This window comes from Vipera ursinii (genome assembly GCF_947247035.1).
Source record: "Vipera ursinii genome assembly, chromosome: 15".
Lineage (NCBI taxonomy): Eukaryota > Metazoa > Chordata > Lepidosauria > Squamata > Viperidae > Vipera > Vipera ursinii.
Window position 1 is genome coordinate 4,655,251 of NC_139528.1, and position 25,721 is coordinate 4,680,971.

The following is a 25,721-nucleotide window of genomic DNA, read 5'->3' on the forward strand; positions in this document are numbered from 1 at the left end:
TGGAATACTACAGCCAATTTTGATCACCATATCACAAAAAAAGATGTTGAAAGTTTGAGAAAAAATTCAGAGAAGAGCAGCTAAGATGATCAAAGGCCCGGAGACCAAAACGTACGAAGAACGGCTGCGGGACTTGGGTTTGGCTAGTCTAAAGAAAAGAAGAAATAGGGGAGACATGATAGCAGCATTCCAGTATCTGAGGAGCTGCCACAAAGAAGAGGAGGGGGTCACGTTATTCTCCAAAGCACCAGAGGGAAGGACGAGAAACAATGGTTGGAAACTGATCAAAGAGAGAAGCAACCTGGAATTAAGGAGAAACTTCCTGACAGTGAGGACATTTAACCAGTGGAACAGCTTGCCACAAGAAATCGTGGGTGCTCCATCACTGGAGATTTTTAAGAAGAGACTGGATAATCGCCTGTCTTGAGATGGTATAGGTTCTCCTGCTTGAGCAGGGGGCTGGACTAGAAGACCTCCAAGGTCCCTTCCAGATTCTATTCCATTCTATTCTAGATTCCTTGGTTTGTTTAAAGAAAAATGTTAAAATACATGTGGATGACTCTAATCCTTATGAACCATGGTGGTGCAGTGGTTAGAAGGCAGTACTGCAGGCTAGCTCTGCCCACTGCTGGGAGTTTGATCCTGAACGGCTCCAAAGTTGTCTCAGCCTTCCATCCTTCCGAGATTGGTACAACGAGGATCCAGATTGTTAGGGGCAATATATGCCGACTCTGTAAACTGCTTAAGAGCGGGCTATAAAACACCATGGAGCAGTCTATAAGTCTAATTGCTCTCGCTGCTATTAAGACAGGTGTCCAAATTTTTGATCAGGTGACCATGGGGGGGGAATGTGGCAACGGTTGTAAGCATGAAAAACGGTCAGAAATCACTTTTTTTCCTGTGCCGTTCTAAACTGTCGCTGAACGAAGGATTATAAGCCGAGAACTGCCTATAGATGATTTCGTAGAAATTTTAAAAACACTTTAGAAACAAAAGTTTTGGGGTTGTTTGTTTGTTTTTTAACCTCAGGGGTGTTTCTGTGAAAATGTATCCTTCCAAACCAGACCCTAATATTTATTCCCCCCCTCCAAGACAATGGCTCTTAAAATGTCCTTACAAGCAAACAAAAGAAATGATCAACACACACGCACAAAAAAAGGAATGTATTTCCCTTTCCCTTCTTCCTCCTCTTTTCGGCTATACATGCCAAGAAAATGTCTTGAAACAGCTGGTCCACAAAAATATATGATATGCGTAGAATCCCTAAAGGATACTAAAAGAATGTTGATTTTAATCCAGTGCATGGCTGAAGGGCCATTTCCAGAACGAAATTATGCAGCCTGCTTCCTTTCCTTAAAGCACATAGAAATAATTTAATTGCACATTTAAAGGGGGAAACCCTTTGGCTGGCCATCTCCCCTATACATTTAAAAAAATGATTCGAAACTACACCCAAATCCTTTAGCAATACGCGATTGACCATCGTTAAAGAGTTTCTGGGAGACGCAGAATCAAATGACCGATGAGAACCTCAACTGAGGCCCAAATTGTCCCCTTTTGCCGCCTTCAGACAAGCAAAGTCAACGGAGAAGCCCAATTAACAACCGTGTGACTCGTTTAACGACCGCAGTGATTCCCTTCACAGCTGTGACAAGGAAGGTCGTAAAATAGGACAAACCTTGCCTAACTCTGGCTTAGCAAGAAAAATGGGGGGCTCAGTTGCCCTAAGTCAAGTCCTCGACTTACGACCACAATCGAGCCCCAGATTTCCGTTGCTAAGTGAGAAATTTGTTACGTGCGTTTTGCTCCATTTTACGACTTGTTCTTGCCAGTGAATCACTGCTGTTGTTCACACGGTTGTTAAGGGGATCACTAGGGAACGCTGTAACTGTCATAAGTGCAAGCCAGTTGCCAAGGGTCTAAATTTTGATCACGTGAACCCGGGGATGCCGCAACGGTCGTAGGTGCAGGGAAAAAAAAAAAAAGTTGCAAAAGGGGATCATGTGACCCTGGGACACTAGCAACCGTCGTCATAAATGTGAGTCGTCAAGCATCCGATTGTAAACCACATGACCCTGGGGATGCTGCAATGGGCATCAGTGTGGGAAATGGTCATCCGTCCCTTTTTTCAACGCTGTTGTAACTTCCAACAGTCACTATGTGAGCTTTTGGAAGTCGACTACCTGTATGTATTTTTCTTTATCTTGGCTGTCCTCACTGAAAGGGTCTTGGGGACCCCCAGGCAACCTCAAACCACACTTGGAGAACCTAGCCTTAGCCTAGCACAGCTCCGCTACAATCATTCTAGCAGGGGACCAGATTTATTTTGACAATTGTCTGCCACCTTCCGGCTTGAAATGATAGCTCTTGCCAAGCTTAACGAGGCTGAGAGGGCCACTTAAAGCAGGAAAACGCTATTTAATGACCTCACTGTCCTGCCTGGAGCCAAACAGCCACAGCAGCAGCACTTAAAACATGCATGGGAGTGCAATTGTCATATAGCTCAGAGGTTCCCAACCTTTTGGGCACCAGGGACCAGTTCCGTGGAGAGAGGTTTTTCCACGGACTGGAGAGTGTGTTGTTTTGTGTGTTGCCTGCATCCTGCAGATGGAGCTTTGCTTGTTTGTGCGGACCGGTTGCTGCCATGACACAGCCCGGTACCAGTCCACAGCCCGTGGGTTGTGGACCCCTGATATAGCTAATAAAGCTTCCAGAGAGAGCTGGTTGGAAAAAGGAGATAATACATCAATTGAACATGGTATTGTACCACCATCTTATCTCTCTCTCTCTTTCTTTTTTTAAAATATAGGTAGTCCTCGATTTACAACAGTTCATTTAGGGACCTAAGTTGCAACGGCACAGGAAAAAAGTGACTTACAACCAGTTTTTACACACATGACCATTTAGTATCTGTATCCCCATAGTCACGTGATTTACATTTGGATGCTTTTATTATTAAAGTTTTTATTAATTCTTTTCCATACATACAATAACAATTTTTCAACCAATGTGCTGTCTGAGTTTACATTCACTAATACATATTTAATTCCTAATCCTTTATTATTTCCTCTAGCCATGGATAAAATAAGTCCCAAGTTTGGTAATATTCCGTTTCTTCTTCTTCTTTCATTCTCATAGTCAATCTGTCCATCTCTGCACATTCTAGTATTTTTTTTATTATTTCTTCATCTGATGGTATTCCTTCATTTTTCCAATATTGCGCAAATAAGATTCTTGCCACTGTTGTGACGTGCAAAATCAAACAATTGTTTGTTGGCCTTCTCTGGCATTATACCTAATAATAAAAGTTCAGGTTTAAAATCTACATTTGGATGCTTAGCAACGGGTTCATATTTATGACGGTTGCTATGTCCCGGGGTCATTTAAAATGCTTGGTATTTTTGTTTTCCAGGCCAGGGTTCTTCAAACCTGACCCTTTTATGACTTGTGGACTTCAACTCCCAGAATTCCTCAGTCAGCGTGCCTGGCTGAGGAATTCTGGGAGTGGAAGTTCACAAGTCATAAAAGGGCCAAGTTTGAAGAACCCTGTTCTAGGCACATATATGTAAGGGCAGTAGAGGACCATTTTTTTTACTCTTTCTCCAAATAGTACAAAATATTAAATCGAAAATTCAATTCTCTATCAAGCAACGTTGACTTCCCGACACTTCTTATACGCATGCGCCCTCGATTGCGGACGCGTCGCATGCGCGACACATGTAAATGGATTTTTTTTGTGTGGACGGCCACTCTGCCTCTTTTGCGCCTGCGCGTCCTTTGCGCCTGCCAGCTCCCGCAGCGGGAAGAGCGTGGGAGTCGTTGCCTCTCTCTTCCTGGAGCGTGAGGACGGGTTGGGGCCAGTACGCATGCGCTGTCTTCTAACCTGATCGAAAGGTTTCATGGAGAGCGGTAGCCGGAGTCAGCGCGAACGGGCACTCGGCGCATGCGTCCTCGCGTGCTTCGCGGCTACAGGCGGCAGAGGGCAAGATGGCGGCGGTGGTACAGAATGTGGTAAAGCTGTGAGTGGAACTGTCCCTCTTTCCCCCCCTTTCCTCCCTTTTGCTTGCAATGGTACAACCCGAACCTTGGCGAAGTCGGCGCAGGAGGGTTGTTGGGGAAGAGTCCATTCCGCTCGCGGGGGTGTTCCTGACGGGATAATGGAAGGAGAGGGCTTAGCTATTGAATCCCTTATTTTTTTTCTCCTCTGCTCATTGCTTAGGACTGAAGCGATATCTTTAAAAAGTGGGTTATTCTCCCACTCCGTCCGACAAAATCTTCCGGGCGGAGTATATAAATATATATATATATATGTTTGAGGGGAGCGGCAAGAAAGCAAAAGTATCCCCCACCTTAAAGTTTCAGAAGTGAGGTACGTGAGGGGGAAAAATAAACCCGTCCGGCCACCTCAAGATGCCTTTTAAAGATAGGGAGGAGCTTTTTAAAAAGAAAAAAAACCCTCTTTTTAAAAAAAATCCCCGAACCCCAATTATAAAGCTTCTGAGGGGACAGAAAAAAATCCCCCCTCCCCAACAAAAAAAGAGGCTTGAATGAAACACAGTAGATGGTGAGAGGAACTTGTGGAGGCGGGGAAAAAAATATCCTTTAATACGTATATAACCGTGTAGGTTTCTGAGGGGAAAACTGGGGGGGGGGAAGCAAAGAGAAAAAGGGGGAAAATGAGAGATTTAAGTTTTAGGGAGCATCTTCTCCAGCTTGGTACGTTGGATCACAACTCCCATCATCCCAAGCCAGCCCTTGCTGTCTGTCTTCCTGGCAAACTTCACAAGGAAAGTGTCTGTGTGTGGGGGGGGGGAAATAATCAAATTTGGGGTTAGCTTTTTGGAGGAAATAAGCCATCCCTAACCCCCCCCCAAAAAAGAGGTCAAAATCCTGAATTTCTTTTCTAGGCACCCCACAAAATGGGAAAATAAAAGAGGGGTGGTGGGTTTTTTCCCTGTTTTTTTTTTCTTTTTTTTTAAGAAGGTACACAGCTTTAGAGGAAAGAAGCCAAGGGTCGGAGAAGAAAAAAGTGCAGCCTTTGGAAAAAAAGGAGATTCTCTCTGCAAAGGGTGAAAAGAGGAGCCTTTTTAAGAAAAAAAATTATTGGGGTTCATACAGGGGGTCCTCGACTTATGACCACAATTGAGCCCCAAATTTCTGTTAAGTGAGAAGCTTGTTAGGCCCCATTTTATGACTTTTCTTGCCACCGTTGTTAAGGGAAACGTAGTTGGTAAGTTAGTAACCCGGTTGTTAAGTCGATCGGGCTTCCCCATTGACTTTGCTTGTCAGGAGGTCGCAAAAGGGGATCACGCGGCCCCGGGACACAGCAACCGTCGTAAGTATGAGTCAGTTGTCAAACGGCTGAACTTTAATCCTGGGGATGCTGCAGAGGTCGTAACTTTGAAAAAAACGGCCATAAGTCACCATTGTAACTTTGGACAGCCCCTAAACGAACGGTTGTAAGGCAAGGACTACCTGGAGTACAGGTAATCCTCTTTTTATGACCACAACGGAGCCCAAAATTTCCATTGCTGAGCCGGTTAAGTAAGTTTTGCCCCGTTTTATGACCTTTCTTGCCACCGTTGTTAAGTCAATTACCGCAGTTGTTCAGTTAGTCCCAAGTAAATCTGGCTTTCCCATTGACAACGCTGCTAACAAACATCGGATTTTTTTTTTTTTTTGCATTGACAACAGATGGAAATGTAGCCATCTTTTTCCCTTTCGCTTTTAGAGTTAGATGATGCTGGGAGGGGGGCGGGGGACATGAATGAGAATCCAGATAGACATAACAACACTAAACCTAGCGTGAGAATCAAGGTTATTGAGCCCAGAGCTGATAAAGAATTGGCGGGCTGGAGAAGAAGCCTTCGCTTCAAGCTAATTGGGGAATGTAATTTATGACTGTTAATTTGAGGAGGGAACTGTGCTTTAATATTAGGTACCCAGGGGAGGGGAATTCAGTTTTTGGCTTCGATTATGTGAGTGCCGATATTATGCTACTCGAATAAAAGATCCTTTAAGGATCTTTATGCCTCGAAGTTCTTTGGAAGAGTTGCATGACATTGACTTTGCTTGTCAGAAGGTTGCTGCTTTCCGATGAAAAAGTGTTATGCAAGTTGTGTTGTGAGAGTATAGGGGATGAGGAAGGCAGGATATAGAAAAACCTAACCCATGAAACAGATGGGTGGACTGGATATATTTGAGAGAAATAAAAACTTGCCATGTGGAAGGAGATGGGACAAGGTTGGAGGGCAGCGTTTTAACCATGGAAAGATGTGTAGAATAGATGCATTTTGGCCTCAGGAGAAGAATTGAAAAAATGTCAGAATCCTAGACTTAGTGGAGGTTTGGGCAATCTTCCTACTCAAGTTATTTTTGAATGCTGTGAAGAATTGCAGTAGAGATGGTTAAACCAGGAGCTTCGTGTTTGATCCCAAATTTCAGAACAAAACTGTGCTATCTATTTGTTGAAGAAATTATGTGTCCTGAACCAAGGTCATTTTTTAATGTTGATTTGTGTTTCTAAATTTGTTTAGGCTGTTTCAATAGATGTTTTATTATCAAGACTGAATATAAAACACTGTAAACATAGTGGGATTCTCATTTAACTACTTATTTTTCTCTCCTTCTCTTTGGTTTCCTTCCCAGTCGGCAAAGTTGTAACATCATTTTCTTCCAAGCAAGTTGCATTGTTTTCTATACCCTCCTTTAGCTTTTTTAGTGGTTTTTTTTAAACGTTGAAATTACTATAATTATAGACTGTTCAATTAGAGAGACTTTGTTGCTGCTGCCCCACCGTTTTTTTAAGAACCAGGGGAAAATGCAAGCTGTGTACTCTTAGATATTTCTGCATTCTTTTATCTTGGAAGTTTCCATCTAAGCCTCTGCTGTTGGATTTATTGAATAGAATTGGGCATTTTCTTTCTTCAGTGAATTTACTAGATTGAAAGACAGTTGCTGTGTATAAAATACCAGCTTCACAGGTGCTTCTTTTGTTCTGAAAAGAAAAGCTTAAATCCAGGCTTATAATTTGAATTTCAAACCAGTCTCTTCGCATTTAATTATGACAATATCTGCGAAGGACCGGCTGTGGGAATGAAATACAATATTTGCAATCTGTCAAAAGATCTATCCTGCTAGGGATGGTTTCTTGTAATGCTTAGGAAATGAGATCATCCATCTATAGTTTCCTGGATTAAATGGAGGCAGGCTCATCATCAAGACTAAGCGATAATGTGATATGCTTACAGTCAAGTGAATAAAGATATTATAGCTTCAACAATAAATCTTTTTTAAAAAAATTAGCTTTATGTTACGTACACACCCATTTAGGGCCTTCCAAGGAAGTAATTCAGGCAGGGATACACAATCGGAATCTCCAAGGCTAAACGCAGATTCTCCCAAAAGCTGGCGCTGGTTTGTACTTTTCAGTGTGAAAGAGAAAATTACAGAAGGGTCGGGGCCAGCCAGCCACATTCAACTGAGTTGTAATTATTAAATGAAACCAAGCAACAATTTTGCTGAATTTTACTTCCAACCTGTCCCTTTATACCAAAACGTTCTCAAAACAAAAACCCCACGCACACCCTTGTACTACAGAAAGACCTTTTGATTCATGATGTCCATCCCAATCTTTTGTCCTAGCCTTGGTGAACAGTACTACAAGGATGCAATGGAGCAGTGCCATAATTACAATGCCCGACTGTGTGCCGAGAGGAGCATTCGATTACCGTTCCTGGATTCACAGACAGGGGTGGCACAGAGCAATTGCTACATTTGGATGGAGAAGCGGCACAGGGGACCAGGTGAGGCATCAGGACGTCATGTGTAAACCTGGGCTCTACCCAGGGTGTCAATTACGTGGTCAATTTCAGACAGCAGCTTCCATGCTTCAGTTCAATGTATGTATGTATGTATGTATGTATGTATGTATGTATGTATGTATATAGAAGACTCCTGCGAGTCTCTCGGAGTGCAAGGCGATCAAACCGGTCAGTCCTAGAGGAGATCCACCCTGACTGCTCTTGAGAAGGCCAGATCCTGAAGTTGAAACTCAAATCCTTTGGCCACCTAATGAGAAGGAAGGACTCACCGGAGAAGAGCCTCATGCTGGGAAAGGTTGAGGGCAAGAGAAGAAGACGGGGACGACAGAGAATGAGGTGGCTGGATGGAGTCACTGAAGCTGGAGGCGTGAGCTTAAAGGGACTCCAGAAGATGGTAGAGGACAGGAAGGCCTGGGCCCTGGAGGATCATATCATTCTTGTGTCCATGGGGTCGCGAGGGGTCAGACATGACTTCACAACTAACTACAACAACATATTTGTGGCATCATTGACATCAGTGTGTGAATTACTGCTGGTATAGACTAAAAATGCTCTTTTATTTATTAAATTTATATGCTGCCCATCTCACTATCAAGTAACTCTGGCAAACTTAATGATTCCTGCAAAGAGAGCTGCCAGAAGTGTTCAATACCCCAAACCGGAAGAGTTTGCCATAAACTTTGCTTAACTTTATGTGTAAAAGTTTTTTATACACACACACACACACACACACACACACACACACTTACTTACTTACTTACTTACTTACTTACTTTCCCCAGAACTTTATACATAAGTAGGTTGACTCAGCCTTCCATCCTTCCGAGGTAGGTAAAATGAGGACCCAGATTGTTGGGGGCAATTAAGCTGACTTTGTAATAATGCCGCTTGGGGGTGTGTGTGAAAGCCCTAACAAGCAGGCATATACATAGGATGAAGGCTATTGCTAAGCTTGTAAGCTGCCCTGAGTCTTCGGAGAAGGGCGGGATATAAATGGAATTAAAATAAATAATGAAACCTTTTGATTTTTTTCTGTTGTTGGAAGGTTTGGCATCTGGCCAGCTCTATTCCTATCCAGCTCGACGCTGGCGGAAAAAACGCCGTTCTCATCCACCCGAGGATCCAAGACTTTCTTTTCCTACCGTTAAACCAGGTTTGCCTTGTCTGTATTATACAATGTTTTAAATTTCTACCTTTACAGATGAATCATAACACAGCTTTCACCTGGTAGAAGTGATCGTTCAGGCATACATTACAGAATTTGTAATTGCCCAGGCATTTTCCGGGATAATTTTGGACTCTGCCCCATCTCAGGTGGAGGGGCTGTTTGAGGACGAGAACTGTGTGGTTCCAAATCAGCCATAGAAAAGTATCTTGGTATCCTGTTACTTGTATTATAATGGACCAGCAGGACAGCCAGACATTTAAAAAAATGTCAGGTTGCAACTAACAATTCCATGGAGATCAACATTAAAGGTGGCAGAAGAGATCATATCATTCTTGTGTTAGGACCTAATAGATTTCTGCATTGGCCTGCGATGCCTGTCACGACTTTTCTTAGGTTATTTGGCCAAGTTAATGGGAGTTTAGACTGAGAAGTCCTTGGTGCTCTCTGAACTGGGTTGTTTTCTTGCAGGCGTTTCATGACCCAAACTAGGTAATAGCAGTGCCCCGTGCACTAGTCCTGATGATGTTACCTAGTTTGGGTCATGAAACGTCTGCAAGAAAACAAATCAAGTTCAGAAAGCGCCAAGGACCCTTTTATCTCAACCCTTGAGTTGCGAACGTTATCTTTGTTGGTAAAAGTTTAGATTCTTTGTCTTAACAACCTTAAGACAATGAAATCTCTGTTTTTGTCAGACACTGAGCAAGCCCTAAAGAAAGAAGGCTTAATCTCTCAAGATGGCAGCAGTTTGGAGGCCCTCTTAAGGACAGACCCCCTTGAGAAACGCAGCTTGCCTGACCCTCGAAACGATGAAGACAGCCTCAGCGAGTTCCCGGTTGCCAATAGCCGCACCCGGAAGGTAGGGTAGAGAATGGCAGCCTATGGTAAAATAAGACATCTTTCCTTTGAAAGATGCTCCTTGATAGAACATACTGTTCTTCTGTCCCTTCCCTTCCCTTCCCTCTGTTAGTTCTTCCTTCCTTCCTACCCTAGCCTACCCTATCCTTCCTGTCTATCCTTCCTCCCTTCTTTCTTATTGCCACCCAACTCAACAAGTGGCTCTGGCCAGCGAGGAAAATTAAAAGTAAAATAAAATAAAAAAACAACCCAAGCATAATAATACAAAGCTGCCGAGAATAAATCATTTGTATTTTAATTTATTAACTGTATATCCCCCTGTCAGGCGGCTCTCGTGTCTCAGGGTGAGGGTTGTATAACAACCACTCTCGGGCCTCTTTGCCTTGAGAATAGTGTCATGGATCTCCAGTTGGGAGAAGGTTTAGAAATGGATCGTTCCTTTCTGTGTCCTCTTGACTGGGGTCCTGTAGAGAAACCAGAGCTTGTTTTTAGACTCCTTTACCCTTGTTTCATGCTGATCATTAAAATTCACTGCAAAGAGATACAGAGCTCTTGGCCAAGGGTTGTGCCATTGAGCCAGTAGGTGGAATAAGGAAAAACACAGCTTATAAACAGTTGGTTCCATCATATATTTGCGAGAGCATGATTAAAAAAAAAGAGAGATGTAGTGGTAATATCCTGGGTCCTATTTAAGTCCTCTCTGTTTTATCATTCAGGCTGTACCCGCCTTTGGATTCAGAATCGGCATTGAGAATGGTCCCTGGTTGAGCAAGAACACTGTTGTTCTTAGCATTTGTCCTGCATAATTGCAGAGCCTCTTGGTTTTTTGCGCTGCGCTTGCCTAGTTCTTACAACGAAGCTGTCGATGCGTGACAAGACAAGGGGGATTGTTTATCAGTCAGCTTGTCGCAGAACCTGACACCCACAGAGCTATGATTTAGCAGGAATATTCCTTGGAGAAACCAAACATCCTTCCCTCACAGCTTTTTTTGCATCCTTTCCTTTCTGTTTCAGCGAATTCTGGAACCTGATGATTTCTTGGATGATCTGGATGATGAGGACTACGAGGAAGACACCCCAAAACGACGAGGCAAAGGAAAGGCTAAGGTACGGGTTAATGTGCCCCCCCCCCGTCCTCTTTGAAACTTTCCTCTTGTTTCAGATTTTGTGGGCTCATTGAATTTTACAATAGGCTTCTCTAATGCAGAGTAAGGAGTGCATCTGGGCAATTTAGGCAAGGGGATAGCTAAAGTGTCCCAAAAGGTGCTGAGAAGGCAGGTATTTTGAGTAGAAGCCATTGGCTGGATGCAGGTGTCATTCCGAGCGCATATAAATCAAATTCTGAGTGTCTTGGTGTCATGGTTCCGACAGATAAAACTTCCAAAGAACTTTTGAGGCATCGTTTACCTTAAAGAAGGGACGCGGTGGCTCAATGGGTTAGGGCGCTGAGCCTGTCAGAAGGTCGGCAGTTTGGCGGGTCGAATCCCGAGTGCCGCCTAATAGAGTGAGCGCCTGTTACTCGTCCCAGCTTCTGCCAGCCTAGCAGTTCGAAAGCACGTAAAAAAATGCAAGTAGAAAAATAGGGACCACTACAGTGGGAAGGTAACAGCATTCCGTGCGCCTCTGGCGTCTAGTCATGCCGGCCACATGACCACGGAGACGTCCTCGGACAAGCGCTGGCTCTTCGGCTTTGAAACGGAGATGAGCACCGGCCCCTAGAGTCGGAAACGACTAGCACGCGTGTGCGGGGAACCTTTACCATTACCTTTACCTTTACCTTAAAGGATCTTTTATTTGAGTAGCATAACATCAGCACTTACATAATCGAAGCCAAAAACTGAATTCCCCTCCCCTGGGCACCTAGTATCAAAGCACAATTCCCTCCTCCAATTAACAGTCATAAATCACATTCCCCAATTAGCTTAAAGCGAAATAACCTTGATTCTCAGGCTAGGTTTTGTGTTGTTATGTCTAGCTGGACTCTCATTCACATCCCCCCCCCTCCCAGCATCGTCTAACTCTAAAAGCGAAAGGGAAAAAGATGGCTACATTTCCATCTGTCGTCAATGCAAAAAAACATCCCACGTTAGCAGCCTTGACACTTTGGTTAATCTAAGATGCTGTTAACCTGCCATCTGAAAAAGATCTTAAAAGGGGCTTAGAGAAATGAATAAATACTCATTTTAAGATGGTTACAAATATCTTTCACCGGGTGGCAGCATCGCTCTACATATTTTCCTAATTTGATTAGCAGAATGAACCGAACCTCCATGCAGGTAGTCCTCACTTAGCGCTAACTGGGAACCGACAACACTTGCTACTAAGCACAGTGGTCGCTACATGAGGAAAACTCAGGACCATAACTCTGCTAGTCAACCGTGTCATGCTTCACTTCTGCTTGTTTGAACTGCAGGAATAGAACAGCCATATTTGAGATTTAAAATCTTGAAACCCAGCCATCTTGAATTTCACTTTTTTCCCCCGAACCAGAAAGAAAGCATACTCTTCATCTGCCATCAGTTTTTTTGTTTGTTTGTTTTAAATTAATTTCCTTATAGGGTAAAGGAGTTGGGAGTGCTCGGAAAAAGTTGGATGCTGCCATTTTGGAAGACAGAGACAAACCTTACGCCTGTGACAGTGAGTAAGAAGGCGAGCCGTGTTATAGGAAACAGCTGCTTGATTTTACTGGTGTACATAGTCTGGGAACAGCTCCTGGTGTTAGGGTGGGGTTGTGTGACAATGCCCTGCTGGGGGTTTCTGGGGAAGATGTGCCACAGGCTGGCTACACCCACCTCCTCTTACTTGGCCCCTTGTTAATCTTGCACCGTGCCAGGGGCTGTTTGGGGAGAGCTGAAATGCATCATTTATCACACCGTGTGAAGGGGATGACGTTTCTTTACCCAACGTCAGAAAAATGGCGGCGTTTTTCCCCGTTCAGTGAGAGGCAGAGACACGCAGCATTGGCCACCTTCTCTGCTGCCTGACGTCGGCTCCCTAAGAGAGCACCTGGGAAGCAGATTCACTTGGCATTCTCGGTTGGGATCATCGCTGTTCCTTTCTCTGTCCCTAAGTAGTGGAATTCTGGGAAAAGTTCCAACCCATTTCTCCCGGCGGATCCTGGGATCGCACAGGAAGGAATTCTCTTTCGCTGTTGGAATCGTGGTTTTTGCACTTCACCATTGCAGAACCCCAGAGTTGCGCTGCACAGTGTCTTCCTTTGGTTCCACATTTCACAACTTGTTGACCTTTGACCCGGCACACCGATCTGCAAAAAAAAAAAAACAATCCCCATGAAACCTTAGTGATTAATGGAAAAGTTGGGAGAGAAGGGTGATTGGCAAGACCTTTCCAAAGGGCAAATCCTGAGTTTTTGAAATTGCTTTTCTTTCTCTCCTCCTTTACTCTCCTGTAAGAATTTTTATACTACCCCCTCATAATTTGAAATAACACCAGCGAGCTTTTGTTTTCCTCTCCTCCCTTTTAATCGCTCTGTATAGCTGACTTGTGTGCATGTTATGTGCCTGACCTTATCGACTGCCTTCACCTTTCTCTCATTCTCTTTCTGTATTTCAGATAGTTACAAACAAAAGCATACCTCGAAACCTCCTGACCGAGGTATTCCATTCTTCTCTGTCTTGCTGTTTAATTTCCTCTTGACCTTGTTCTTCTGAAATGTTAGTTTTAAAAACTCTTTTTTTTCCTTTCCTTTTTTTTTAAAAAGAAAAAGTGGGTCTTCTCAAGCAGAGTGCCAAAAATCCCTCCCTTCCGATGATACCTACTTTGGTTTTATGTATGTGACATACCGAGGGGGTAAACATGCCTTTGGGCAGGTGCAGTGTGTGTTTGGGAAAGATAACAAATTCTTTTGAAGTGTGGTGGTGAATGTCGACTTGAGAATGCAACATTTTCATCTCGGTGGAGAGGAGGATTGATTTGAGATAGTGTCAAGCTGGGCAAAGTATAGGGCCAAAGAGAAAATGGTTTCTGGGGAATTCTGGGAGTTGACGTCCACATGTCTTAAAAGAAACACCGTCGTATAGCCTAACTGGCTGTGGCAAATCCCCAGCATCATTCAAATCAGCTACATTTCCAAATCTGCTCTGTTAGATGTCGGATGTGGGAAGGCTTGGGTTTACTTTCGCTGTTGCTGGGATCTGTAAGTTCTGTTTAATATACCAATTATCTTAATTGGTTTTCTCCTGGCCTCTTCCCTTGCTGGGCCCATGCCCCATGGAGTGGGGGGGGAGCACCTCAGTTGGGACTTTGCCTTCTCCCGCTGAGAAGACTTGTTAGCACAGGAACGGGGCAAAAGGTCTTCAGATTTTTGTAAATTCTGTTAATAATAGCCCAAAGTTTGAGTTTTCGGTATTCATTCCCTTCATTAGGCGACCTCTGAGCTATTTGCTGGACAGCTCGTTTCTCCCTCGGCAACCGAGGTGATCCTAGATAATCTGTTGGATTCCCTCGATGCTTTCAGCAAAAATGGCGATGCTCAATACTGGTCGACTCTGGGTGTATGAGGGACGCGGTGGCTCAGTGGGTTAGGACGCTGAGCCTGTCGATCAGACGGTCGGCAGTTTGGCGGGTCGAATCCCGAGTGCCGTGTAGCAGAGTGAGCGCCTGTTACTCGTCCCAGCTTCTGCCAACCTAGCAGTTCGAAAGCACGTAAAAAATGCAAGTAGAAAAATAGGGACCACTACGGTGGGAAGGTCACAGCGTTCCGTGCGCCTTTGGCGTCTAGTCATGCCGGCCACATGACCACGGAGACTTCCTCGGACAAGCGCTGGCTCTTCGGCTTGGAAACGGAGATGAGCACTGGCCCCTAGAGTCGGAAACGACGAGCACGCGTGTGCAGGGGAACCTTTACCTTTATCTTTACCTGGGTGTATAACCGGTCCTGCTGACTCTCTCCCTAACAAAGAAAGACACTTCTAAGCCTGAATTCAACTGTAGATAATGATGAGAGACCATCCTTGATCACAGAAATGCAATAATCGGGATCCGTTCCCCTTCTGCCTTTGCTCCTCTTCTGGGGGAAGTAAATGTGTAAGTTTGAAGGAGAAGGGTTAGGGTTTTCCTTCCCCACCCGCGGAAAGTTCTGAGTCAGAACTTTTTCTGTATCCATTTTGGTTGCTACCTGTAGTAGCTGCATAGAGCAGGGCCTGCTAGCTCAGGTTCTTACTTAATCAGCTGGGTTTACGCAATCCTTAGAGGGCTGTGACTTTTTTCCTCTTGGCAGATTAGATTTCCAGTTTCTGGACACACACACACTCGTGTGCATACAGAAACACACACATGTATGAGACCTGCATAGCTCAAAGGATTTGAAAAGGATTTGTTTCTTTTTATCCTCCCCTCCCCTTCCACCAGCTTCTCTACTGCTTCCTTCTAAATATGGTCTGTTCTCTTGTTTCTGGCTTGAGCTGTTTCCAGATTTAGGACATATTGTTTGGTGGATTAATTTTAGCCGCCAAGCAGAGGATGGATTATTCCTTCTCCTTCCCTTGACTCTGAATGCGTTCCTGGCACACGCTAAAGCTAGGAAACAGTTTTGTCAGGTCTTCTGTCTTCCAAGAATTTGCGGAGAATGGCAGCGAGGTGGGTACATTCTGTCAAGGGAAGATAAGAGCAGCTAAATCCTCTTTCTGTAGAGCAGGCATTTTCCAAACTTGGCAATTTTTAAGACTTGTGTACTTCAAACTCCCAGAATTCATGGCATGGGTTGGCTGAGGAATTCTGGGTGTTGGAAGTCCACGAGTCTTAAAAGTTGCACAGTTTGGAGATCCCTGCTGTAAATAGTTGCGGACTCGCTGATGCCGCTATCACTCCTTGGATGGCCTTGATGATGGATGATAGAGAATTGTAATTCAGCAGTACGAGGCAGGCATATTCCTAACCTTTTAATCCCTGAATTCCACTAACACTCACCTTTCCTTTTAGGATCAGAGTCAAAAGAGGGATTGTGTTGGTTTATCCCTTCCTTTTATCAAAGCAGGGAGCTAGTTTTAGAGCATTATCTAAAGAATCTGCTGGGTGGAAAAGAGGGAATTATTTTCCCGTGTGGCTGGCATTGAAATCGCAGCTAAGGCTAAAATGCATTAACCGGCGTTTAGCTTTCGCAAGGTCATTTGCCAGGCTGGGCTTAAACTGGCACAAACGCTGTACGTCAGAAAGCACAAGGCTGTAAACAGAAGCACAGGAGGCAGCTTCGTGTACCAAGCACCACGTGAGCCAGAATTGGTCATAGGGAAGAGAACCAAAAAAAAAAAATATGGAATCAGGGGCAAATTGAAAAATGGTGCAAGTCTTTTTAACTGTGAGAAGTCAGGGACACAGGCTTAATTGCAATAAAAGTCTGGAAACTGGCATATTGATGCAAAAGAACGTACAGGGATTTGGGAAGGGAAGTGGCAAATCAGGGTCATACCTGGGATTTGGGAGGAATGGAGTAAAGGGTGGAGTCTTGTGTAAACATGATTTTTTTGTCCCCCCCCCTAAGACACATTATCCTGCACATGTGGAAGGGCAGAAAAATGTCCTCTCCGTCCATTGAACATCCTTCAACCTTTGCTTTTTGGACCTCAGATAACATCCGTTGAATTTCGGACCCCTGTTTTCACGAAAACCAGAGGGTTGAATTTCACCATCCCTTGTCTACATGCCCTCTCTGGCTTGTTTGCATCGCTGGGTTGGGGTATGGGGTGCTGGTCCGTTCCATTATTGCGGCAAGTAGCTTTTTTTGTTTGTGGCTCCGAATGAGCCGCCTTGGGAGTCCACCGAGTCCCTTAAGGCAGCGGCTCCCAGCCTTTTCTGTGCCCTGCCCCCCCCCAAGAACGCTTCTGATATATTCTCGCACCCCTTGCAAACGTTTGAAATAACGGCAGCGAATTATGCATGTACACTATAATTTTGAAAGGCCAGGTTTTCGCGCCCCTTTTTGGGGAACCCCCTACCTTAAGACAAGGTTACAGGCAGAGCCTGGGTGTAGTTGAAGGTGTTGGGTTCTGCTCTGAGAAGAGAGAACAAACAGGTCACCCTGCTACCAGCTCTGTAGGCACCCCTTCTGCTCTGTAGCAGTAGTCCTCTACTTACAACCTTAACAGCCCGGATTTACAGTCGTTAAGTCGCTGCGGTAGTCATTCAAAGCAGCGGGGGAGGGGACTGGATTCAAAGTTAGCGATCGCTCGTAACAACAGTCATTGAGCGAACGTGAACAGTTGTTAAGCGAATCCATTTTCCCCAGTAGCCCACCACCACCACCCCCTTTTTGGGGGGTGGGGGGTGGGGTGGGGCTGGAAACCAGAAGAAAAACTGAAAACCCAGCAAAAAAAAAGTCGCAATCGCAGTTGCGTGATGGCAGGAGGCTGCAAAAGCCGGTTGCCGAAATGCGGCCAAAACGTGATCGTGTGACGGCAGGCTGGGGTGTGCAGCTGTCGTAACTCCAAAAGCAGCTCTTCGGTAGCTCTGGAGAGGCCTGTCGTCACTTGGAAGGGTCAGTAAGTGACCGGTTGGCAAATTGAGGAGTATCTGTTTGGGGCAGGGGTAGGCAACCTTGGCTCTTTTTATGACTCGTGGACTTCAACTCCCAGAATTCCTGAGCCAGCAGGGCTCAGCTTGGCAACCTCTCCCTTTCCCCTCAGCGTGGCTGGCTCGGGAATTCTGGGAGTTGAAGTCCACGAGTCCTAAAAGAGCCAAGGTTGCCTACCCCTGGTTTTCGGGAAGCAGGCAATGTGCTGTGGGGTGGCCTTTGGGTGAAGCATAGCCCACCGGTGGGGTCTGCTGAGAAGGGACGTGGGAGGGTGCTTTTTTTACCGCCGGCTTGCCTCTCAGTGTTCCCTTCTCATCCTCTCCCGGTCAGTCTGTGGGAAACGCTACAAGAATCGTCCTGGCCTGAGCTACCACTACGCTCACTGTCACCTGGCGGAAGAGGAAGGCGAGGAGAAGGAGGACTCTGAGCCTCCCACGCCCGTCTCACAGAGATCAGAGGAGCAGAAAAGTAAGTTGCAGGGAGCTTCGGCCCCCTCCCTTCCACCTGCTGTTGAGTCGGGCGCCTGTTTTCTACGCTGCTGTCCAGCCTGGTCCCCGCGAATCAGGCCGGGACCTTTCTTTGGCCCTGCTGGTCCTTGCATAACAGAGATGGCGGAGCACAGTCTTGCTGTCAGGCTGCATTTGTCCCCGTCGTCACACCCACTCCCTCTTTCCTTCCTTCCCCAACTCCTTGCTGGGGCTCTTTGCTTGGAATCCCCTGCAGCTGCCAAACTCGGAAAGGCCTCAAGCTCCGTTATTTTTATTTATTTATTTTATTTTAATTCCATTTATATCCCGCCCTTCTCCGAAGACTCAGGGCGGCTTACAAGCTTAGCAGTAGCCTTCATTCTATGTATATGCCTGCTTATTAGGGCTTTCGCGCCCGCCCCCCAGCGGCATTATTACAAAGTCAGCTTAATTGCCCCCCACAATCTGGGTCCTCATTTTACCTACCTGGGAAGGATGGAAGGCTGAGTCAACCTTGAGCCTGGTGGGACTCGAACCTGCACTAATTGCAGGCAGCTGGTGTTACTTAAGGAGGCATTAGCCCACTGCGCCACCAAGGCTTCATTATGCTCATCGGTGGCAACCTTCTTCCTCCTAAAGCCAGTTTCCTCCACCCTTCCATCTTCAGAGCCAGTCGTGGTGCCCCACACCTCCCAACCGCGAGAACCTCCAGACAGGCTACAATGACCCGCCGCAGTTAGAAACAGGCTTAGCTATAGCGGTTTGAAACTTAAGCGGTGGCTGGAGGGAGCTGCCCCAAGGTGACTTTCCGAGGTTATTTTTTTTAAAAAAGAAATAATTTGCAGTGAGTGCCGGTGTTAGGAAACCTTCTGATCCCAAGTTGGGTTTCTGATCTCTCTCAAAGTTTTCCGGGCAGGATTTGCCCATTTTGGGAGGTGTGTGTGTGTGTGTGTGTGTGTGTGTGTGTTTGTGTGTGTTTTTGTCATGGGATTTATCTGGGCTGCTAAACAGGACGTGCCCCTGCTGTGCTTTGAAAGACAAATCCCTTTTACTCCCACAGCCAAGAAGGGTCCTGATGGTTTGGCCCTGCCCAATAATTACTGCGACTTTTGTCTGGGAGACTCGAAGATCAACAAGAAGACGGGTCAACCCGAAGAGCTGGTTTCGTGCTCGGATTGTGGGCGATCAGGTACGCAAAGCCCTTGGGGACCCTTGAGAAAAGGACTTGGGGGGGGCTCTTTTGCCTTAGCTGTCCACCTGCCAATAGCTCACCTGCCTTTTCCTAGGGTGGCCTGGTCTGTCTGAATGCTGCTTCTTTCTCTCACCTCTCCAGGGCACCCATCTTGCTTGCAGTTCACCCCGGTCATGATGGCTGCCGTGAAGACCTACCGCTGGCAGTGTATTGAGTGCAAGTGCTGTAACATCTGCGGGACCTCTGAGAACGACGTGAGTGTGCTTTTTCCCTCTCCCTTCTCGTCCCCAAAGGCTGATCCGGTTCAGGTTGGAATTTAATCTCCTTAAGTTATGCCACCTTCTTCCTTTGGGGGACACCCCCTCCCCTTTCTCCTTTGAACTTGACCTCTCCCCCTCTTGGTACCGGATCCTTCGAAGCCTGCTTCTTGTGATGGATCCTCCCGGAAACCAAGATTAGATCTGAATTTGAATCACAAAAATTTGGATTACTCGTTTCAAAATGTATACCAAAGCCCACTCCTTTCACCTCACTCTGGAGAACTCACTTTTCTGGGTTTTTGTGGCACGTAAAATCATAAATTGAGTGGCTAGATTCATGCTGGGCTACTAAAAATCAACCCAGTTTCGGATGTCGGAGGATTGAGTGCAGCTGCATCATTTGCTTCCGGGTGAAGATTGTGCTATGAACCTGGCCAGGGTTACTTGGAGCTTTTTTGGCAGGGGGAAAAAAACAAAAAAAACCCTCTTAAATTGAAAACAGTTGCCTTGAACTCAAAACAGGTTCTTCGACCCTCACCTGCCTAGTCCCAACTCCGCTCTGACCATTCTGGAGAGCCTTCCAAGTATGGGGTCTTTTGCATGCTGGGAAATGTCACGCTTTTGGGTTTATCTAAAGAAAGAAAGTGCTTAAGACCTCTGGATGCATTTTCCTCCAGCCCAAAAGGAAGTGGACTTAAGCAGTATTCTCCTTCCTTGTCTTCTCCCCGTCTTCCTCAGGACCAGCTGCTGTTCTGTGACGATTGTGACCGTGGTTATCACATGTACTGCCTCACTCCACCTATGTCAGAACCTCCGGAAGGTGAGTGCTGTTCTGGTCCCCTTCTGGTCCCCCCCCACCTTTCACCTGGCTGAGATTTTGGAATTGTGAAGGGTCTGTGCAGCCCACAGTTTTAATAAGCAGCCAGCTTCCTTCGCCTTGATCTTCTTCCTTCCCTCCTCGGGCTGCCCAGGATGAAATTGGTGGTCCAGCTCATCAGAAAGACCCAGGTTATGGCCTACTGCTCTGGCTCCTCTTTTTTTAAAAATCAAAATGTGAAGACACCTTGGGGTTGCAGGTGAGAGACCTGTTCCACGAAGGGTCTCTCTCTCTCGGTGCCTGTCGTGCTTCAAGATGAAATGGCCAGCACCCGACTGCTATGTAACAAACAAAACATTTTAAAGCCCCAACACTTGTTCTAGCCTCCAACTTAACGAGAAGATGCCCAGAGTCATCTTACTGGAGGAATGGCAGCATATAAATGAAGATAGAATGCAAGAAAGGGAGGGAATGAGGCAGGAAGGAGGAAGGAATTTTAAAAAGGAAGGAAGGAATTAATTTAAAAAAGGAAGGAATGAATTGAAAAGAAGGAAGGAAGGAAGGAAGAATTTAAAAAGGGAAGGAAAGAAGAAATTTAAAAAGGGAAGGAAGTTCAAAATTAGCACAAATGTGCATGCACGCACGCACACACACAGAGGCAAAAGCTGCCATCGTTTAAAAGTTGCCAACCCTTCCTGTATCGTGACAAGGCAAAATGGTGGCTTGTAGCAAGCTGCCTTGTTTCCAGAGCAAGAGCTGACTCGGGCCTTTGGGAGGATCCATTCAGCCCCTGTTAACTTCAAACAGTCCGTGTCATTTTTACATCACAAGAGGATCACACTCGGGCTGTGACGGCTCTAGTTAAATTAAGAGAGGCAGAGAAAGTCTTTCTCTGTGTTTTTTCTTCTCTTGCAACTGGCCTTCTAACGAGGGGACTCGCACAACGAGGGCATTCGCACAACCAGACGGGCTCCATTGCAGAGGCCCACAGGATGGGAGCCCAATGCATTGTCCCACTTAGAAGTTCCTAGAATTAATCTTTACATCTCCAGTTAAACATTAGTCGGAGGAGGCAACGACCTCTGCCCGAGAATCTGACCTGTCGATGCCACCCTGGCAGTAATGATTTCCTCAACTCAAAGAGAGTCCCAAACCGGCTTACTCGCTATTTCCTGACCATGAGGACGATTAGTCAGTGGAACAACTTACCACTTGGAACTCTGGGGTGCTCCATCACCGGAGGTTTTCAAGAAAAGACTGGGGTTGTCTGGGCTGGTATAAGGACTCCTGTCTTGGCCAGCGGGTTGGACTAGAGCAGGGCTAGGCAACCTTGGCTCTTTTGTGACTCGTGGACTTCGACTCCCAGAATTCCCGAGCCGGCCATGCTGAAGGGAAGAAAGGGAGAGGTTTCCAAGCTGAGCCATACCGGCTCAGGAATTCTGGGAATTGGAAGTCCCCGAGTCATAAAAAGAGCCCAAGTTGCCTACCCCTGGACTAACAGACCTCCAAGGTCCCTTCCAGGCCAATGGACTCTATGATTTACCATCCAGAAGCTTCAGATCTGACCTGAGAAAACCTAAAAGGAATGGGAATAAGCAGAGAAAGAGGCCTGAGTCACAATTACAGGTCCTCCTCGACTTTACAACAGTTTTGTTTAGTGACCGAAGTTAACGGCGCCGAAAGAAAGCGACTTACGACCCCTTTTCACACTTGACGGCCGTGGCAGCATCCCCACGGTCACGAGATTGATATTCAGGCGCTCGACAGCCGACTCGCATTTACGACGGTTCACGTGCTTCCCCCCTTTTGCAACCTTCCGACAAGCCCAGTCAGATCCGCTTAACAAAACCCTGCCACCAGCTCAACACCGGCAGTGACTCCCTTAACAAACTTTTGTCCCTGGCGAGACAAAAGTCGTAAAATGGGGCCAGAGTCACCGGGGGGGGGGGGGGAAGGAAATTTGCCAGCAGAGAAACGTCGGTCTTGATTACGGTCGGAAATCGAGAACTGTTATATGCACACAGCCTATTATTATTGTTGTTATTATTATTATTATTATTATTATTATTATTATTATTATTATTATTATTATTATTAATTATTATTATTATTATTAATTATTTACCGTCCTCGCTAGCTTGAACAGGAAAATGCTTCTTCCCTTACAGGCAGCTGGAGTTGCCATCTCTGCCTGGATTTGCTGAAGGAGAAAGCCTCGATCTTCCAGAACCAGAACGCCTCCTGAAATTGCTTCTCCGTCTCGGAAAAGATCCTTTTTCGCTTGTCCAGTCTTTCTCTTGGGGTTTTAATCTTCCTCCTGCCGCCGCCGCCTCCTCCTCCTCCTCCCACTTTGGGTCAGTGTCTCCCTTATTGGTTGGGTCACACGTCCGCACACACACGTGCACACACACGTGCACACGCAGACACATCCCTGCCTCTCTGCCTCTCCTTCTGTCAGTCCCCCCCTCCCCACCACGCCTTCTCCCTGGCAGCTGGGGCTTTGAATCCCTTCTCTCCCCCTTAACCCTCAGCTAAGGATTTGGAGACCCCTTTTCTCAAATAAATAAATAAAAAATCCGGCATCCATGATAGGATGAGGAACACCCCAAGGTTTTGGGCTAATCCCCCAGCTTCAGGGCTCTATGCGAGCCAGAACGAAAGAAAGAAAACCTATTGAATGGGGGGGGGGGTTTGCTGGTTTTTCCATCCGCTTCCTTCTTTTTCGGCCCCGTCGCGGTGTTCTGGGCACACCCCCGGTGACCCCAAAGCTTCTAAACTCCCGCTTGTTTCTTCATGCCTGCAAGAAACTTTTCTTTCACCACCAACAGCGACGTGGTTTCAAAGGGGCACCACAGCAGCCTTTGAGAGGTTCGCGGGCGGCACGGGAACCCAAACTGAAGGCATCCCCAAGGCTCCGGCGCAAGCAAGCACCGACGGCAAAGTAACTCGGTTTGCCTCGTTCAAAAAAAAAAAACCCACACCAAACGGTCATCTCAGATTTTGCCAAATCGGGGCCGTGTCTTGGGCGAGTTGAGGAAAACCCCGCTCAGTTTAGATCCGGGGAAAGAGTGTCATCCATCGCTTCGTCCTCTTCATTTCCTAAATTCCTAAAGTCTGGGTACCCCATCCCACACCCATCGATCCCTGCGATGGTGGATTTCAAGATGGCTTTCTGCCCCCCCCCGGGAGGTCCCGTTCATTGCGTGTGTCTGTGTGCGCGAGCGTTTAAAGCCGCATCGGGCTTTTTAACGCCCTGGCGTTACATCTCTTCGTTCGGGGAGCCTGTGTGGAAGGCTTCAAGGCTGGTGTTTCTTTTGTCTTCAGGAAAGAAGCTGAAGGTTGTTCGGAGTTGGGCAACGTTTGGGTGGGTGCTGACTCTATAAAGCAGGGCTGCCCAGCCTTGGCAACTTTTTAAGACCTGTGGACCTCAACTCCCAGAATTCCCCAAGTGCTAGCTGGCTGGGGAATTCTGGGAATTGAAGTCCACGAGTCTTAGCTGGCTGGGGAATTCTGGGAATCGAAGTCCACAAGTCTTGGGACTGTCACGGTTGGACACCCCTGCTCTTAAAGCTTCGGGCTCACTCGAATAAGTTGCTTTAAAATTTCTTCTTCGAGTCTCCATCTCGCCAGAGGCCTAGAGACAGCCGTGTCTCTTCCACTAACTTTTTCTTCAACTCTGCTGCTTCCTGGTCCGGTGGGAGTCGGGGAGCTGAGCTGAGCTTCTCTTGCAGCTTCTCTTTCAGTTTTTTTCCTCCCCTTTGCCCCCAATTCGAGGATTTGGTCTTGCCAACAAGGGATGCTTGCTTGCTTGCTTTTATTTTTATTTTTAATTTTTAGAAAAAACCTCAGTCCCTGTTCCTTTTCCTCCCTCCAGTGGCAAAGTTTTCTGCAAGATCCCGCTTGCAGAAGGAGAGGCATTTTTCCCCCAGAATAGGGTTTTTGTGTAATATTATACTTGTAATGTGCCTGATTTTTCTAAGATTGTCTTTAAAACCTACCTCTGACATTGCCCTTTCACACACATCCTTCCGCGTCCTCTCCAAAGGCTTCTTCGCGCCCTCCACCTGAGTCCCCTTATCTTTGCCGAAAGTGAGGGGAGACTCAGGACTGCCAAAGCAAATGGGGTCCCCTCTCTCTCTCTCTCTCTGAGGTGGGGGCGACAATCCAGTCTGCACAAGTGATGGAATTTGTTGACTTGATGCAAACTTGAATTTCGCAAAGGCCGGCGGTGTCTTTCTCCTGGATTCTCCTTACCTGGCTTGGCAGGAGAAGTCAGCCTTTTCGACACGGTGCCTCCTACCTAGGACGATGGGCGTCCAGCCAATAGTGGGAAGGACAGAGTTTGGGTCCCAGTGGGATAGCTTTGGCCCACGGAAAGCCAGGAACAAAGTGACCCAATGGAAGCTTTGATCCAGTCACCTTCCCTGCCCGCTCAGTCCTTCAAGAGGACTTGAAGCTTGAAGACTAAAAAAGTCTTCCCTTGCGGTCTCGGGAACTCAGTAGGTCTCTCGGGTCATGCGTAGGGGAGAGAGAGCTATTATTTGTGCACTTAACTTGGATCTGGATTCCCTTTTAGCTGTGACCTTTTAAAAAACGTTACTTTAACTCTTTTTCTCTCTCCCCATACCCCGGGGAGATGGGGGGGGGCTGGCTGTCAGCCCCTCCCCCCTTGCACCAAACAAAGGGAGAAAGTTGTAGAAATGTTCCTTGGGTGGGTGTTAACGTGTCTCATCCCCAGCCCGGGTTGTTAGGTCCTCATTTGAAGCATCACACCTGTGTCTTAAAAAATAATAATACCCAAATAAAAAAAAACCAAAATGGCTTCTTGGAACTGGTTTTATGGTGGCCTGGCTCTCCGAGTTCGGGGAATCGTGTGTGAATCTGTTTAGTGCTGCGACATTGTGTGTGGGGGTGTGTGTGTGTGTGTTTCCACGCTCAGGTTAGTTCTGTCGGTTTGCAGGGGGTAGGAGGTGGGACGGGCTGTAATACCTCATTTTCTTCTCTCCTCGTGACACCCGCAAATAGTTGTGCAGCTTCGCACCTCCTCTGCACTGACTCCTGATACTTCCCCCACACCCCACCCCAACTAGAACCTGTTCCTGGTCGCTTGATTGTTCTCCTTTCCAAGTAATTTGATTTGTGCACCTTTTAATTGCATAGGTTTGGAATTGGGGCTTTCCTTCCAAAAAAACTAAACATCGAAGACTTCCCATACCCTCCCGCCCCGTCTTTTATTGCAGTAGAAGCTGAAAGATATTTTGGCTCCCTCCCTCCAGTTTTATCTCAAGGCTGTGTAATAAGCACTAGCTAATAAATATTGCCTTTATTTACTCCTGTGTGGTCGGTCCAGCAATCGGGTCTGGATTTTAATTCTTTTGCTAATCGGTCGGGTGGAGCGCGCGGCGAACTTTCAGATCAAGGTTTCCTCTTGTCTCTTCAGAGCCCGTTTGTCTTTCCCGAACAAGGGAACGGACTATTGCTTATCGTCCAGTTTAGATTTTTTTTTTAAAGCTGGCCATACCAGACAACAACAACTCAGCCAGTCTGAGCCTGGAAGGGGATTGGCAAGGCAGTGAGGGGGTCAAAGGTCAGGTTTAGGAGATGCATTGAT

General features: G+C 46.4%; 1 protein-coding gene across 3 annotated transcripts; it reads left to right on the plus strand.

Moving 5' to 3' along the window:
- The first annotated feature begins 3,660 nt into the window (after positions 1–3,660).
- On the plus strand, positions 3,661–25,425 carry DPF2 (double PHD fingers 2). Of its 3 annotated transcripts, none has more exons than XM_083374020.1 (12): positions 3,661–4,019; positions 7,645–7,805; positions 8,869–8,976; positions 9,684–9,847; positions 10,861–10,953; positions 12,405–12,483; positions 13,420–13,461; positions 17,705–17,842; positions 18,902–19,030; positions 19,175–19,287; positions 20,032–20,113; positions 22,279–25,425. In XM_083374020.1, the coding sequence occupies exons 1-12, from the start codon at positions 3,988–3,990 to the stop codon at positions 22,353–22,355; spliced, it is 1,218 nt and encodes a 405-aa protein (XP_083230146.1). In that variant the 5' UTR covers positions 3,661–3,987; the 3' UTR covers positions 22,356–25,425. The 3 variants fall into 3 exon arrangements, with proteins under 3 accessions (XP_083230146.1, XP_083230147.1, XP_083230148.1); XM_083374022.1 differs by lacking the exon at positions 3,661–4,019 and adding an exon at positions 4,113–5,335; XM_083374021.1 differs by lacking the exon at positions 13,420–13,461 and having other exon boundaries at positions 3,663–4,019.
- The last annotated feature ends 296 nt before the right edge of the window (positions 25,426–25,721 follow it).